This window comes from Mya arenaria, chromosome 4, assembly GCF_026914265.1.
Source record: "Mya arenaria isolate MELC-2E11 chromosome 4, ASM2691426v1".
NCBI lineage: Eukaryota > Metazoa > Mollusca > Bivalvia > Myida > Myidae > Mya > Mya arenaria.
Window position 1 is genome coordinate 39504586 of NC_069125.1, and position 15697 is coordinate 39520282.

Below are 15697 nucleotides of genomic sequence, written 5' to 3' on the forward strand. Positions count from 1 at the left end.
ATTTCAGGATAGTACAACCTTGTCGAAAGTAATCGAATGTGCCACAACTTTTATTTGCCTTGGTCAACCTTGTAGAACAATATTTATGTGAAAATCTACAGAAACAAGCTCAGTAGCCAAAGGTTCAAACATAAATAAACAACCTTTGGGCAGCTCGAAAAATGTAAGATAAATGTTTAAATTAGTAACTTTTAACAACAGGTTATAAGTTAAAATGAAATATGAATTCACTCCCCTCCTGATGTCAAAGCCCGGCATCAAAAGGATACCAAAACGTATTCATACATTCGTCCTCAAAAACACCATATACAATATTGCTATTTAAAAACACTGATAGTTTTAAGAATAGTGGCGCAACATTATCACATATCATAATTATAATAGTTATTAAATGTATTTTTCATATATAAGATTGTCTCACATATTATATTTGTTTTTCAGATGTAAGTTAAATCGCAATTATAAGTAAACCAAAAATCCAAAAAGCTTGGCGAAACAACTTTTGCAGGTTAAACACAGCTTTTTAGGTCGTTTTAATTTGTAGAAGCCCGAAAAACACTCTGACCAATTATTGCATGTGTATGTTTTCCAGAAGAAGCAAACTTTTGTCCTAGATTTGTCACTGAACTGAAAGGTGAGTGAAACGCGGTAAATGTGTTTTTGGTTGCGGATAACTTAACAAAACTTCCACAATTATGTACAAAATAGATGCCATTATTACCAAATCAAAACAGAGGTGGCGTGGTATTTCTGTTTGATAACGCTGAGAACAGTAAAACAATTTATACATACTTTTCTGGAAATAATTAATTAAAACTACAATACTAAAAATACGCCTCAATAATAGTTTCATTCGATTTATATTAATAAACAAATTAAAAACCGTTTTTACTTGAATAACAAAACCTGCATTTCATCTGTACACACCTTAATTTATATCCGGGTATCATAAGACTGGTCATTGGTCAATCATTTGTATTTCCTATATCATATGGTTTACATCACGTAGAGCAATGACTACCGAAGACATATATTGAGTCACCTATAACATAATTTCTCAGCTTGGTAAACAGTGCGATAGGTGCCTTCTTGCCTCTATATAAGGCGATACGGAATATTTGCTGGCCATTCTTAAAGCAGATACTCGCACATTGAAGCAAGCAAGGAAGGGAAACGTAAGTGATCTTTGTCAGGACTTATTGCCTTGAAGTAAGCCGTAGTGTTTAGTTTGAATTTTGTGTTACAAAAAACAGCGATTAAGTTGGGAATATACTGATTTTATATTTGTACTTAAAACAATTAATGTACCGGTGATTTATAGTATTTTGTATTGATTTTGTTTCTCAGGAGACTTTTCGAACTGAACGTATTACTTTTTCAGAAATATGTTTTTGTAAAACATATAAGACTTATTCCATATATTAATTCTTGGAGATCAAATGGAATGTTCACTTTGATGAACGGAGTGGTTAATTGTCTACATACTTTTGTATCTTCTTCTTTATGGCATTCATCACAACGTTGTAGCTGAAATGATGGATTCGTGCTGCATTTGTAAAATGTTTGGTAACGGTTCTTTTGAAAGAAAAGGAATAAAGTTTGTTAATAACACAGCACCTTCTATGAGTGTTAGGTTTGTTAAATACAATTTCAGGAAGATTGTCAAACTTCTCATCGAGCTTAACTGAGAATGCACGATCATTTTAAGACTATGATTTATTGGCTAAGGGTCTGTTTTTGTGTTATTGCTCAAACCTGTTTCTCAAGAATGATACAGCTAAAATCTGTTTTTGGTCGTTGATATTTCGACGTTAATTTTTAAATTGAAGTTGTTGTGTATTTGCTGTAATGTTATTTTTAAAAAAGGTTTTCAAAACAATCTGTCATATTTGTAAACTTTCATTTCTTGATTTGCTAGAGATGAGAATATTGAACTGAATTCAACACATTACTTTGGCATCAAACATTGTATAAAACATACTTCACTGTCTCTCTATGAGTTGCTTGACAGATTCCTCGTTACAAAAGCAATACCCGATATAACCATGATATTCAATTGCTTCCTTTGTATGAAAATAACTGACCGGGCTTCATTGAAACTGCTCAATGACTGCAATGCTAAAGGCAACAGTGTCTTCGATCCATTGAGACAATATTCCAACAATTGTCCTTTTTACACCGGATTTGTTTTTTGCATTTGATGAGATTGTTTAAGTTATTCAATTGAACATTAACTTTTCGAACACTTACAACATGAACATTCATATAGAGATATGATGTGCCCATCAATGTGAAAACTTTTCAAGGATGCTACCAAAAAAGGACAGGGTACAGCACTTTTGCAATTTTTTACGTTGACATAATTTTGAAGACGTTTCACTTTACTAGTCACTATATTTAGACCATACAAAACTTGCTCGTTCATTTTATATTTTACTTATACAAGGAGAGAGCTAATCAAGCTTGTCCTAATAGCATTTACATCGAGATTGCAGTACCTACAGATTGATATGTAACCAGTTAATTCGCATATAATGATTGACGGAGATGTTTTGGTCAATACAGTGGACAATAGATCTAAAGAAGAAAAGCAACTCTGAGTGGCAACTTTCATATTGTCAATTGTATAATAAATTAATACTAATTTTATTATTTAAAAAAAATGTTAAGTAATAATCAGGTAATAGAATTTTCAATGGAAAGAAAGTACGAGTATTAAGTATTGTCAGTTTGAATAAAATGATGAAAGAAAAGTCTGTTACCAATATGAATGTCTTCCCTCTTGCAGGACAAAAATGATATGTTAATGGTAGTTTTATTGATGAAAACGTTACTGTATGTGATATCGAGTGTACATATTAATATCAAGTTCAAAGGTAAAAACAAGCTTTAAGCTTGCAACAACGCAAATAACACCAAGAAATGTGCTGGAACTACCAGGATCGACTCTGCTTATTTACCACTGATTCTAGTCACGTCTTCATGAAAAGTCCTTTTAAGGGACAAAGAAAAAAAAGATTCAAATGAGGAAAAGATCATGAACGAACTCAGGAGTCATGACCAAATTGATTTGTTCTAGGAATGAGTAGCTTAAGTAAACATTCAATGATGAATCTAATTCATTTAGTATAGGAACGTTTGTGTCAGTTTTTGCGGTGTGCAGGTACTTGCCGAAGACATTGTCAAGAAACATGAGTTTCGTTGCCATTGCTGTTGTTGCTAGGTTACGATGTATTAGGCTCACATATAGACTTTGCTTGATTACATGAGTAACGTAGCCATAATCTTTAGAACAAGGGAGAACTGTTCATAATGTTTCAACAGACGGTTTACAACCATGAGTTTATAAAGGTTTTCATGGTTGTTACATCGTTTAAGTTTTTGTCACGCTACTAAATTGGAACGTTGTTGTCGAGTGACAAATATTGAACAGACTAAGTCAAACACTGCTGTGTTATACTTTTATTATACTTTATAAGTTTTTGTGCTCCAAGATTATTTTTCTTCAAGAATTTGTTTAATCAGCAAGTTTATAAGATACAACAGTTTAAAACACTAAATTTGCTTGCTCTGTGTCTTTAAATAGTAAAACTAGATTATTATAGTATAAACAAGGATTGACATCAGTTTAACACAAATGACATCTTGGAGATAGGCAAGGGAATGGCTGGGCTCTAGCAAGTTTATGTGAGTTTTACCATCTCCAGTAGGTGTAGTATTAACAAGTCAAATGAATTAGATCATCCGCATGAGATAACACTGTAAAGCACGACATAAACAAATATTACAAAGGTTTATCGTCAAGTAATCGGAAACATTAATGAATAAGGAGAATTAAACGGGAGAACAGGGAATAAAACATGCTTAATAAAATAATTTCTGACTTCGTGGTTGAAAGTTGAATTTTAAAACCTATATCATTAACGAGCTTATTTTGTAGTTTACTGAGTTCAAATAAGTTTGGATGGCAATCATTATCAAACTGCTTCCAATCACGAAAACAACAACAATATCAAGATGCTTTGTCAGTATGTATCTTTGGTTGGTTATAAAATAGAACAGTCTTACGAACTGACAAATATAATGTTTAAAATTTACATGTCATGTTATCTATTGTAATGATCATAATTATGTCATATAAAAAAAACTCAATGACTTCGCTGATTTTTTATAATCTTTCTTATTGGTGTCGTTGTCAACGCATTCATTAATGTCCGTCCATTTTGAAGAAACATTTATTTTTCATTTTCCTTTTAAAAATGAAGGTATGATTTACAATGAGAATTACACATTAAAAACAAAGTTTTAACATTAAAAACCATTTTGTTTAACAAAAATTGTATATATATTTGAAGCGAGATCAATTCGACACAGGGCAGCTCTGTTTCGACCCAAGCTAGTTCTTAGTATAAAAAAGTTAAGTCAACATTGTGGATTGATTTAAACAAAAATGTACATGATGTGTGGTATATCTCCTTTGCGGTGGTATCTCTGTCAATAAGAATGGAGCGCAAAATTGCAATACTTTTGCATTTAATTAAGTTTATTATTTGTTGGTTTAATACTAGGTTATATCATGCAACGACTTAATCATGCATCGTGCCAGATGAGGGACTGAAAACTGACCTATTAATATATTTCCTATTTAACATTTTGAAGCTGGGAAAGAATAATAGAATATTTTTGTATTCACTTTACAAAACCTGCGTATGTAAAATTTCTATAGGCCGTTCAATATTACAGAATTATAATATGCTATTTATCGAAATGCTTATTCCGGTTTGTCGTGATGGATGATAAATTGCTAATACAGTAATATTTACACTTTCTATTAATATTGAAATTTGCGTGGGTGTATATTTTCAATCTTTGAGCTCTTACTTGGTATTACCGTTTCGATAGAGAGAAACTGTTTAAACGAAAGCAATACAGTAAATACTTTGAAACGCGTACGAAGTATATGCCAATTGTGTGACATCAAGAATCATGTCATTGGCAGTTTAAAGACAACTCTTTTATGTTAATTTAGTAATAACATATGTGTTTTGCCTAGAATTGTCATATTTTATAATTGCCTGATTTTGGACTTTCAGATTTACACACAGTGATGATGCTGACAAGACTAAGTCAGAAACTCGGCGCTCGCCTACGGCCGAATGATTGCACGTGCCTCGTCTTTGTTGCTCTGATGGCAGTAACGTCAGCACATACCTCATTGGACAGTACAAAGGGCACACACTTACTCGACATTGAACTATTCCGGAGGTTGTGGGATGCATATATATTGCCTAAACTTGAAATGGACTTTTACAAAAAGTTAGATAGTCGGCAATCTGATAGTGACATGTTGGAGTCGTATGGTTATCTAGCAGGTTGGTATAATTGTTAGTCCACTCACTGTATTTAGTATCTTGCATTGTTTATTCCAATTCTGGAGTTTAATGGCAAAGTGTATGAGCACTATATACTGGTTAAAGTAGTTACGATACCATTCATTAAAGGTTTACATTTAAACATTAAAAGTTTGTTGAAAACATAATGTTTTTTCTTGCCAATAAAATTATTGCTATTAAAATAATCGAAGAAAGTGAATGGATTTCTGCGTGGAGTTTTCTTTTATGATTAACTTTATATCATTTTCAGATCTTCCAATTGATCAGAAGAACGCTAATCGACAGAAACGAAGGAGTAAGTTACTGAAATTTATTTAATGACTAAGAAAATTAAACTTTAATACAAAGGATTTCTGCCATATTGTGTTGGCTCTCGTTTTCTCGGGTAGAAGAGGCTATAACATCGCCTTTTCTCTGTTTAAACAAACCTTCACGAACAGCCAAACAACAGCTTTCAATTATGTCAAAGTACTTTTTTCAATCGACAAATTAATCTTTAGAACTTCGCTGATAACTTTTAAGACTATAACTTGAGGTTATACATGTACGTGCTTTTTGAATATTCTGTACAGAAAGCAGAATAAAGTAAACATTTGGGCAGTAAACTTTCCTTCTACTTCACATATTAATGACGTCAGTCAATATAACTCCAATGGTGTGACATTGTTGATCAATCAGCTTTGTCTTATCCTCGGAAATAATAGGGTCCATGTGAACATAAATCTTCTAGACTATGATATTTTAACTTGGCGCGAGTAAGGAGCACCAATCTGGATTGTCTGTTTGTTAGAAATCATAGGTTCTTAATCTGTTTTGTGTAACCTTTCGCCATAAAAGTTTTACGTACAAAAGAAGATGTGTTGACTTGTGTTCAATGTTTTGCCCGCTATTCACTTATTTGCTTGTATATATTCGAATAAGCACACCATTGTGAATATAGCAAACGAATTTCAGTAGATGGAATATTTCATGAACATATATTTGGCAAATTCAAAAATAGAGCTTCTAACCATTCGTGTCAGACAGGCAGCTTTTCGGACATGAACAGTTTCAAAAACTGTATAAAACACTAAGACTATGTTTGTTGAATCGAGATGGTACAACCAATTGAATGTACCACTACTGCTTGTGTTGAGCATAAAATATAACAATCGAATGCAGTCTAGATGATGGGTCTTCCTAATAAAATAAGTACATTATTTTTTTTTTAACAAAGTCGGTCTGATTTACGGCAATTTTGAAACCAACACGTTCCATGTAAACTAGCACCGACGTCTTTCTTATCAAGAATAACTTATTCTTAATTATATATAAACTACTGTCAGTTACTCAAATGGACCAGAAAATGCATTACATAGTTTCTTTTCACAGACTTTATGGGAATGGACAACATGGACACAATGTTTGCCTCTCTCAACTCTAAGCCCCGCTTCATGTCCGTGGATAACAGTTTCGGCAATCTCCAGAACCTTCTACGAAAGGCCGGTCGCAAACGACGCTAGATGCGAACATCAACAACAACGACGATACTATCAATACATATTCAGATGTGGCAAAATTAAACTCTCAGTTGCATTTTCATTCATTGTACGTTCAAATATTATCCACATTATTTTAATGACTTAGGTCCAGACGGTCGTATCTCCACATCTAGTGGTAGGAATTACGTCAGTCGTGCGCTTAGCCCTCAATTTCATGTAAAAATGCATCAGACTAGTTTAAATTCAAGCAAAAAATGATTGTTTGTATATTTAGGACGAATCAACTTAATTGCTGACAACAATGTTTGTACAAGTGTGTATATAAAGACCTTTGTAAACTGTATTAATATGATTTATTGGAATCATTAATTTTAAAGAAAATAATAAATTAAGCAAATCAATTCCTGCTATGAAATGAAAACAGCAGACGACAGACGACTCAGATCAATATAATTGAAATAGCAAAGAAAGAACACATGTAACACGAAAACAGCAAGAGAAGTGCACAGATAGTTTGTCATCAAATATCACGTTCGAAAGTCAATCATAAACGTTTGGACTGCATTTTCTTGTTCTCAACTTACTAGTTAATGTTCAAAAATATTTATCGAGAAATTAAATCAAAATAAACAGCATTGAATTGTTATTTTTTCACGGAAATTGGGTAAATGTTCGTCATTGTCGAAACTAGCATGAAACAGTGGAATGTGATATGCCTTCTTATCAACAATAGTTAAAAAAAGAAATGACAATGTAAAGCACGTCTTGCGTTTATTACGTTCTGCTAACGGTACAAAGCGGGCGTTTCAATAAAGCATCTTAGTCGTAACTTCAATTACCGTAAATCTGTATAAACGTCACAAATGGTAATATATCCATTGTTTAATTCCTCTAGTTCGTGATCATTTCAATACTGGCTAAAGTTCAATTTACAAAAAAAATGTAGCCAAATAATAAAAATATGACACTAATATAATTTCAATTCACGACAGAATCGACTGACTGATTCTGCCCCCTGCAGTACATAACGTTATTACTAAAACGTCGTAGTGGTCCGGACCGTACTGTTTATCGAGCTCACATGTTGTCATAAATTGAGTGCTCAAAAAATAAACATGGAAACATGCAAACTCAAGTATGAATTGTGTGTAACACAGAGTATTAGTAGACCGGTATATAAGGATAGGATGTCGTCAAAGACATTACTCTTGCATGGCGGGTTTTCTATCGTCTTTTATCTCTTGGTGAGTACAACCTTTCTCTATTGATATAACCGATGTTCATGGCTGTGTTAGCTGCATTTTTTAAGTAATATCTTCGGCATTTAATTCGTTGGACCCCTTATGGTTTACATCAGGGAGAGAATATATTCAGGTATGTTTCAATAATCTTTTTTTTCGTTTTCGAAGATGAATGCAAACCTTTTTAAAACCTGTATATTTTTCAATATGCAAATGTATCAAATAAAAAAATAATTAACTTTATTTAAATTCAAACAATTTCATCTAAGATTTATAAGACTTTCATCGAGCTTGGAGTGTATTTTTTCTCAAACGAATTTTAATCTCGACTGCAACGTTAAAAGATACGTATATCTACACGTTCAAGTACACGTACTGGGTGAGTACCTAAATCTGAACAGTATCTAAATATGGAACACCCGTTATAAAAGCGTTTTTGCGTTAGTGATCTGTTTATTTACGAATTTAATCAATAAAGACGCTTGCCTTAAATACAAGTTCCAAAGAACACAATTCTCCGGTAAGTATTTCAAATGCTGCTATCATTCAAAGTTTTCATGTTCAAATGTCAATACATGGCACGCGGGGGAATGAATTCATGCTTGCCACAAACACAGCATACTGGTACAGTCTGTATTTTTTTTATTTAAATCGTCAAATTCTCTTGACAAAAATGACAAATAACAAGCTGAAAATAAAATTAATTATTAATTTACTAAAATAAAACATGTAGCAGTAATTTTAAAAGTATACATAGAAATAAATAACATACTAAAACTGTTCCATATTTAGGTACTCTGAGGACAAAAAAATGGCAGTCCTTGACTGTGCGGTTTATAAAGCACCTTTCATGCAGATTAGTAGGAACTTGAAAAATACCATTCATATAAACCAATTGGTCTTGAATCCTAGTATGCTGATGGAAAATAATGTAGTTGTGGTGTAAATCTAACTAAAAATATGGCAGAAAGTGTTCCGATTTAGGTACTCACCCAGTAGTGTTTGCCAACCTCTTCATTCAATCTCGTTGCAGTGTATTCAATAAAAAGATCTTAATTAATATATATTACAGTCTCTACGAATTATCAAGTACATGCTAAACAAAATATTTCATCCGACCACTCATTTCCGATCATTTAAAATGGCGGTAAAACAAGTTGTGTTGTTGCCCTTGTTCATCGCCCTAGTCGCTATGATAAGCGGTGCCTTACCCGTAGGTGACACAGAGGGTGAAGGTGCCGGCCCGACTCCGTACAGCGTCTACTACGTTCGCGGTGAAATATCAAACGACAAAAAGGGTAAGCATGAGTACTAGTTGGAAATAACCAATGGAAGTCGAAGACAGTTCTTAAAATTATTTGTTTTTAGAGCTCCGACCGCCTAACGGAAGATTCCTCATCGCATAATAATTGTTGTCCTCTTGGGTAGGCATTACTCATTTTATGCTGTTATTTATTTATTTTTATATAATGTTATTCTTTTGGTTTTTGTTATGTCACCATTAAGTCCTGGATAGTTATTTTCGTCCTACAGAACCAAACATCCGTATAGGGCTGGTGCAAATAAACATGTTTAAGGATCTCTTTCCACATCGTCGGCTACACCGGTACACTGTTACGCTTTTATTCATTGCGTAATGTACTGTAAAGTGTTACGTGCCGGGATTTCCGACAACTGATGCTCTTTCCATTGAATTATAAAGCGGACATGATCAATCACAAGCCATTGGGTATAATTCGACACATATGTGTGCCAAATTATGAGAGTTCCTATCCAAATACATTTTGCGATTCAAGGTTTACAAGTTTTTTGCACTTGAATATCCTTAATAGTATTAGAGGTATGGTCATATATATGTTATCTTACAACTTTGCCGTTGTAAACTGTTTTCTGCGAAAATCGGATAAGCTTAAATGTTTTATCGTTTATAGTGAGCGATTATTCACGCATTTGAATTGAATTCATCTGGGAATGAAACAAGACCAAACAAGCAAACAACAAACTCAAATTACATAACAGAATAAAACAGTTTTTTTATTCACGTAAACTACAGAGTTTTTTGAGTCAGTTTAAACATTTAAAGAAATCAATATACATGGTAAGAGCACATAGTAAGGATGGATCTTAAAAAGAATATATAAGTTTAAACCAATTCACTTATATTCATTTATAGAATATAAAACATGTTCACTAGTAACATATTGAAAGTAGTGGTATAAATCTAAGATAAATATCTCTCTGAATTCAATTTAACGAACGTGCCTATGAAGCTGTGTGTATGTTTTACTTAAAATAAATATTTCAGATTTATTTTCGGATGACAGTCACTATAAAAAATTAAACATAACAAGTCGTTGTTTTCAGTAACGCTTAATAAATTCATCTCTAATTACATATATATCAACATACGGGGACAGGCCAGAAAATGAAATAAAAAGCCTCTTTTGAAGCATAAGGTGGGACTTAAACGACAATGAACAAGAGACACATACGTAAAATAATTGTTCCATTGCAAAAGATCGTATGCGACTAATCCAATACTTTGACAATACCTCAACTGTTTTCTGCGAAAATCGGATGAGCTACAGAGACACGGTAGGCACTCAAATGCATAAATGAAAACAATTTAATATTACCACATGCAACCTAGGCCAACAGAGGTATTGGATACATCAGAGTTACTTTTGTAAGATGTTAAACGTATTTTGCTATTTCTGTGTAATAGTGGAAGGCAATCTCTATCAGTATTGAAAGGATAACAAGCACAATAAGAACTGTTTTAAAATGACAGAGAGACTGCAATTACAAAGCAACAGAAGTAAAAAAAATGTCAGTAGAGACAAGAATGTTCAAACTACACGACCATCCCCGGTTGCGAAAGTTACCACAAATGCATGCTGTTTAAAAATACTTAATATTTAATCTTGATTTTGTCCAAAACAATACTGATCTTAATTGTTACCACGCAAGTCAAACCATCGTTGCGGCAGTAACCTGTGAACACGATCGTCTTCCAACCTAGCTGTTTGCACAAAACATGTTACTTAATCGCACAAAAGGCTCATCTACTACAAATAGTTTGTTTCTGTTTGAAATTATAAAGAAATGTTCTTATTTATAGAAAAAATCTCTCATGACATAATGTTAAAATATGTCAGCAGCATTACAATCGTATTAAGTAATTTTACATATTCACTAAGGGGTGAGTTTTTGCCCCTTTTCAACTTAAGCATATTAAAGTTCTCTGAAAATCAAATTAATCAAAAATAAACAGAGTGATTGTTTAAGGCGTCACTCTTTTATAAAAATCACAGACGAATTTTCGACAAACAGGGGCCAGTGCTTGAATACTACATACCAGACTACGAGTATGAACCCAGTATGGTAGTGTTTAAATAATTACTTCGATTCTAATATCGTTAAGACTTCCCAAGCTAGGAAATATAATTATAAAAGCAAGAAAAGTATGATTTTAACACAATAATATTTTCTACCTTTTAATGTAAGTTATGGTGCATTTCTCTCTTTATTTGCAGATGGATTTATCAGGAGACGAAAAAGTAGGTAAATGTCATAGTTTTAGATGGCATAGCCGCCACTATATTATTAAATATGCCGTTGGAAGGTGCAACGCGGCTTCAAAAGCGTCAGCCGACACCGGTACATTCGATAGTGATTTTGCAAATATACATTCCATTTCCATATTAAGTATTGAATAATTAGATGTAATTATTTTAATGAAACATGTGTCATATTTCAGTAGAATCTAATAAAGAATTGCGATTTATATTCCATCAAGTTGTTATTGTAGGCAACCATTGGTTTCATGTTACCAGCAATATCTAGCTGAAATGCAAACATTTTAGTTATATCAAATGAGGGTTATTTTAATATTTCATGTACATCAGACCTTAAACAAATAGACAACGTAACAGTTCAACAAACCATTTACAATATGCCTTCATTACTGTGTCAATGAGAGAAGCCTCTTACCTAAGAAATGAATCACAAGCAATGGTTATTGCTGACAATGAGATCACTGATAAATGTTTAAGGCAAAAAACGTTTCGGCCAAGTGGTTTCCGAAAATAAACACGAAGAATGAAAACTTGATCGGTTTTGATTTGAATAAATTTGGCAAAACATATATCGAACCAACTCCCATCTCCTTGAAATTATGAGAACATAAATCTTTCAAAAATGTCCCTCAAAAGATTATTTATTGCGATTTATGGTCAAAGGATGATATTTTGTTTAGGACAACAGAAAGTTTAAAGCAATTGTTGATATTTGTTTCTTCATTTACACATCCGTCAGATACATTTATCATCTGCAATTGAATTCGCTTGAACAAAGCTAGGACACGTTTCCTCGACTCCGCTTTTCTTATAATGCTAACACAGAGTCTACGATAGACCTGTTATGAAAGCCAATAGCCTCATGTCTGAAATTCAGACACACTTGTATTCGAAAATATCCGAAAGAAATCACTTTATACACATATATTGTGTTCAACTAATACTTTATTTTCTAAAATTATAGATTTAAGTATCTGTTAAAAGCAATCTTAACCTAAAAGAGTATGAGTATATATCAAATTCCACATTTTGTTTCATCGTTGTAGTTTGTTTTTAAAGGGCAGTAGCCAATGTTTTTTTGCTTTCGTTTCTCTTTAGCACAAAAACAACACAACGAACACATAAACGGGAATTAAAAACGTCAGGGAAGCTACAACATGGCCGCAGTAGCAATGTAGTGCAACGGTATCATTTTCACATGCATTTATCCGGCACAGCTTACTTCAGTAAGGCTTGAAATAATAAAATGTCTACACAGTGTCTTCGTTTAATTGCATCATTGCTGCAAACCAAAGGGCAAACATAAAAAGGAAATAAATAAAACAATTAAAAATTTCCAGCTGGCCATTAATAATTCATTAAAACTAAACATTGATCACATTATAAATATACAGGACTAGGTGTTTGAAAAACTTCAATATACTGCTAAATTGGGATAAACAATTTGTCTGGCAGAGAAATATTTGGTCGATGGTGTAAAACTGTCTTGTAATATTCCTCTAACATTAATTATATATTTGATTAAAATTTATTTTAGGACTTTGTGAAGTTACTTGGAAGCTTAAATACTCATTCACCTCTTTAAAATGTTCCTTTTTTAAGTATTGCATCTACAGTAATCGGAGAGCACTTATAGTGCTTAATATTTCGGTAACGAAATTCTGGATAAAATATTTACGAGTTTACAATAAAGCACCAGATATATGAAAATACCTTTTCTCATGAGTTGAAATAAGGCAACGCATCCCTCTGTATTTAATGCAAAACAGTGATGCATACAAAATTAAACAATTAAAACAGAAAATGGTTGAAATAGAATTGCATTCTGTAATGAAAACATCTGTTTCAGAAACAATGAATGCCCATTCGCTATAACTTAAAATATATGAATTATCAAATATATAATATTTTAAATCAATAAAAAGAAAACAATAAAAAAATGGCGGTAATGGGTGAGTCCTTTGTATCAGTGGCCCTGTCCGCTTCAGCTTAGCCACGAACTATTCAGGTCACGGTTGGTTTTATGTAAGACATACATATAATTGATAATAATCTAAAAGATCAAAACGAAAAGAGGTTAGTGCCATTATTTTAATGTTCATGAGTAAAAGTTATTTGAAGACTGGTGAAATACTTAAGAATAAAATATAACATTGATTTCAACAATTTTCGCTATCAAGTAATATTGGTTTAAAGAGAATACAAGATGCTATTTGTTTCATTTTATTTGACCTCAAATAAATTAATTGGCCGGAGCAGAGCATGTTCCTTTGATGGAGGTAAATAACAGATGGTACATTACCATATCAAAGCTCAGAGATTTGTATTAGTTTTTTATGTTTGACGGAAATAAAGGTTGTTTTTTTAACCGGGGCCATTTTAGAAAAAAATTATAGAAATCAATGCCAGGAACCTCTAGGCACGGTTATGAAGAAATCGGTTAAGCAATTCCAATTGGAATAAAATACGTTTAAATGTATTGTTGTCACTTGACGACGGCGGGTGACGCACAGCGAGATACTAGTGGTCGAAACTGCTTACCTTGAGCAAAGTGTGCTCAGGTGAGGTAAAGTAAGAATTGAAGTGTTTCTAGGAAAAAGTTAGTATTAACGACTGCAATTTGAGCACGAGCTGAAATACATTAAATACAAAATGTCGGAGTGCCAATTCACTAACATATTTCACTAATTAATTTAAAAGCAAACACATAACGCTTTACACCCAGATCTTCTTTTGTATAATTATTCTTGAACGATATGAACTTTCTAATGAAAACACATTATAAAGAGAGAAAGCACCTGCGAACATTTTCAAAACTGTTGATTATAACTGTTTTAACATCGTGCCTTACATTGCAGACATGTATTATTTCATATCACGAGCACATACACAATTTCAACTTCAAGTTCAATTTTAATGTGATACTTGCCGCAGAATAGTAGGCCGTGCATATATGAACACGTATCGCAGCGATTCGCATCCTCTGTTATATCTGAGTTATGAAAACATAATGGAAAAATTTATACAATTGTGTGATAGGATAAGGAAATACTCGCGCACTTGTTCCAAAAATGCAACAATGGAAGCGCTTAGTGGACTTCCGCAAAATACCGCTTTGGTATAATTATATACTCCGTACGTATAGCATAAGCTTAGATTAAAAAAACTCATTAAATTTTGCAACTTTACCTACTTAATGGTCCCGTTTTTTATCCTTCAAAAATACCATTTTTATGAATTTGTCTAGAATAGTTGTCTGTATAGCTTTTAATATAATGTCCATTTTTATACACTGTGCAAAGTTATGCCAAGTGAATTTAAACACAAATACACGGTTCCGTTAAAACCCGCTTAAAATGAGATTACCAGCCCGGACATTTTTCTGTGTTTGCACATATTTGTGGATCAATGACAATCGAGGATCTACTGTACCTCCATATCATGTAGAGCAGTTCTGACGGTGAATACAAACATTTTTTTCCTAGAGAGTATTTTTTCGGTTTTCGTGATTTGGTACAGCCGCCTAATTTCAATAATTCGTTGTAATTAAATAAACGTTTTCATCCCAGTAAATGTGCTAGTATGCAAACGTACCGATGTAATAACAATAATCAAATTACCTAAAGATTGTTAATTTTTTAAAAACAATATTCATCTTCCGGTGCTTTTTTCCCTTTTTGAACAACCAACTGTTGATTTTATTCGAATTATTCAAAAGGCCGAGACAATTTACTATTATTTCTATTTATGCAAGCTTTCTGTCCTGTGATGCCTGTGAGACACCATTTTTAATAGTCCACCGTTACATAATGGATGAAAAAAGGGTTGAGATTTATACTATAAAACAGAAGTTAGTAAAATACTGGAAATTCATGCCCGATTGACACACAATAAATCAAAATGTTGGGAACATCTGTCGTATGAGAATAGTCTTAAAACCTTGTCATTAGATTGAGTGAAATGGCAGTTTTTTTGCGATATTGCTTCTGCACAAACATGTTCCA

At 32.8% G+C, this 15697-nt stretch overlaps 1 protein-coding gene across 1 annotated transcript; it reads left to right on the forward strand.

Moving 5' to 3' along the window:
• The first annotated feature begins 1149 nt into the window (after positions 1–1149).
• LOC128229926 (uncharacterized) lies at positions 1150–7480 on the forward strand. The gene is made up of 4 exons (XM_052941835.1): positions 1150–1175; positions 5094–5372; positions 5644–5688; positions 6765–7480. The coding sequence occupies exons 2-4, from the start codon at positions 5108–5110 to the stop codon at positions 6893–6895; spliced, it is 441 nt and encodes a 146-aa protein (XP_052797795.1). The 5' UTR covers positions 1150–1175; positions 5094–5107; the 3' UTR covers positions 6896–7480.
• Positions 7481–15697: the final 8217 nt, after the last annotated feature.

Excerpts from the sequence above, each read along its gene's own strand:
- LOC128229926 (XM_052941835.1), top strand. The coding sequence starts at position 5,108 with ATGATGCTGACAAGACTAAGTCAGAAACTCGGCGCTCGCCTACGGCCG. Across the intron at positions 5,373-5,643 it reads GTCGTATGGTTATCTAGCAG|ATCTTCCAATTGATCAGAAG; the intron begins GTTGGTATAATT and ends TATCATTTTCAG. Across the intron at positions 5,689-6,764 it reads TAATCGACAGAAACGAAGGA|ACTTTATGGGAATGGACAAC; the intron begins GTAAGTTACTGA and ends TTCTTTTCACAG.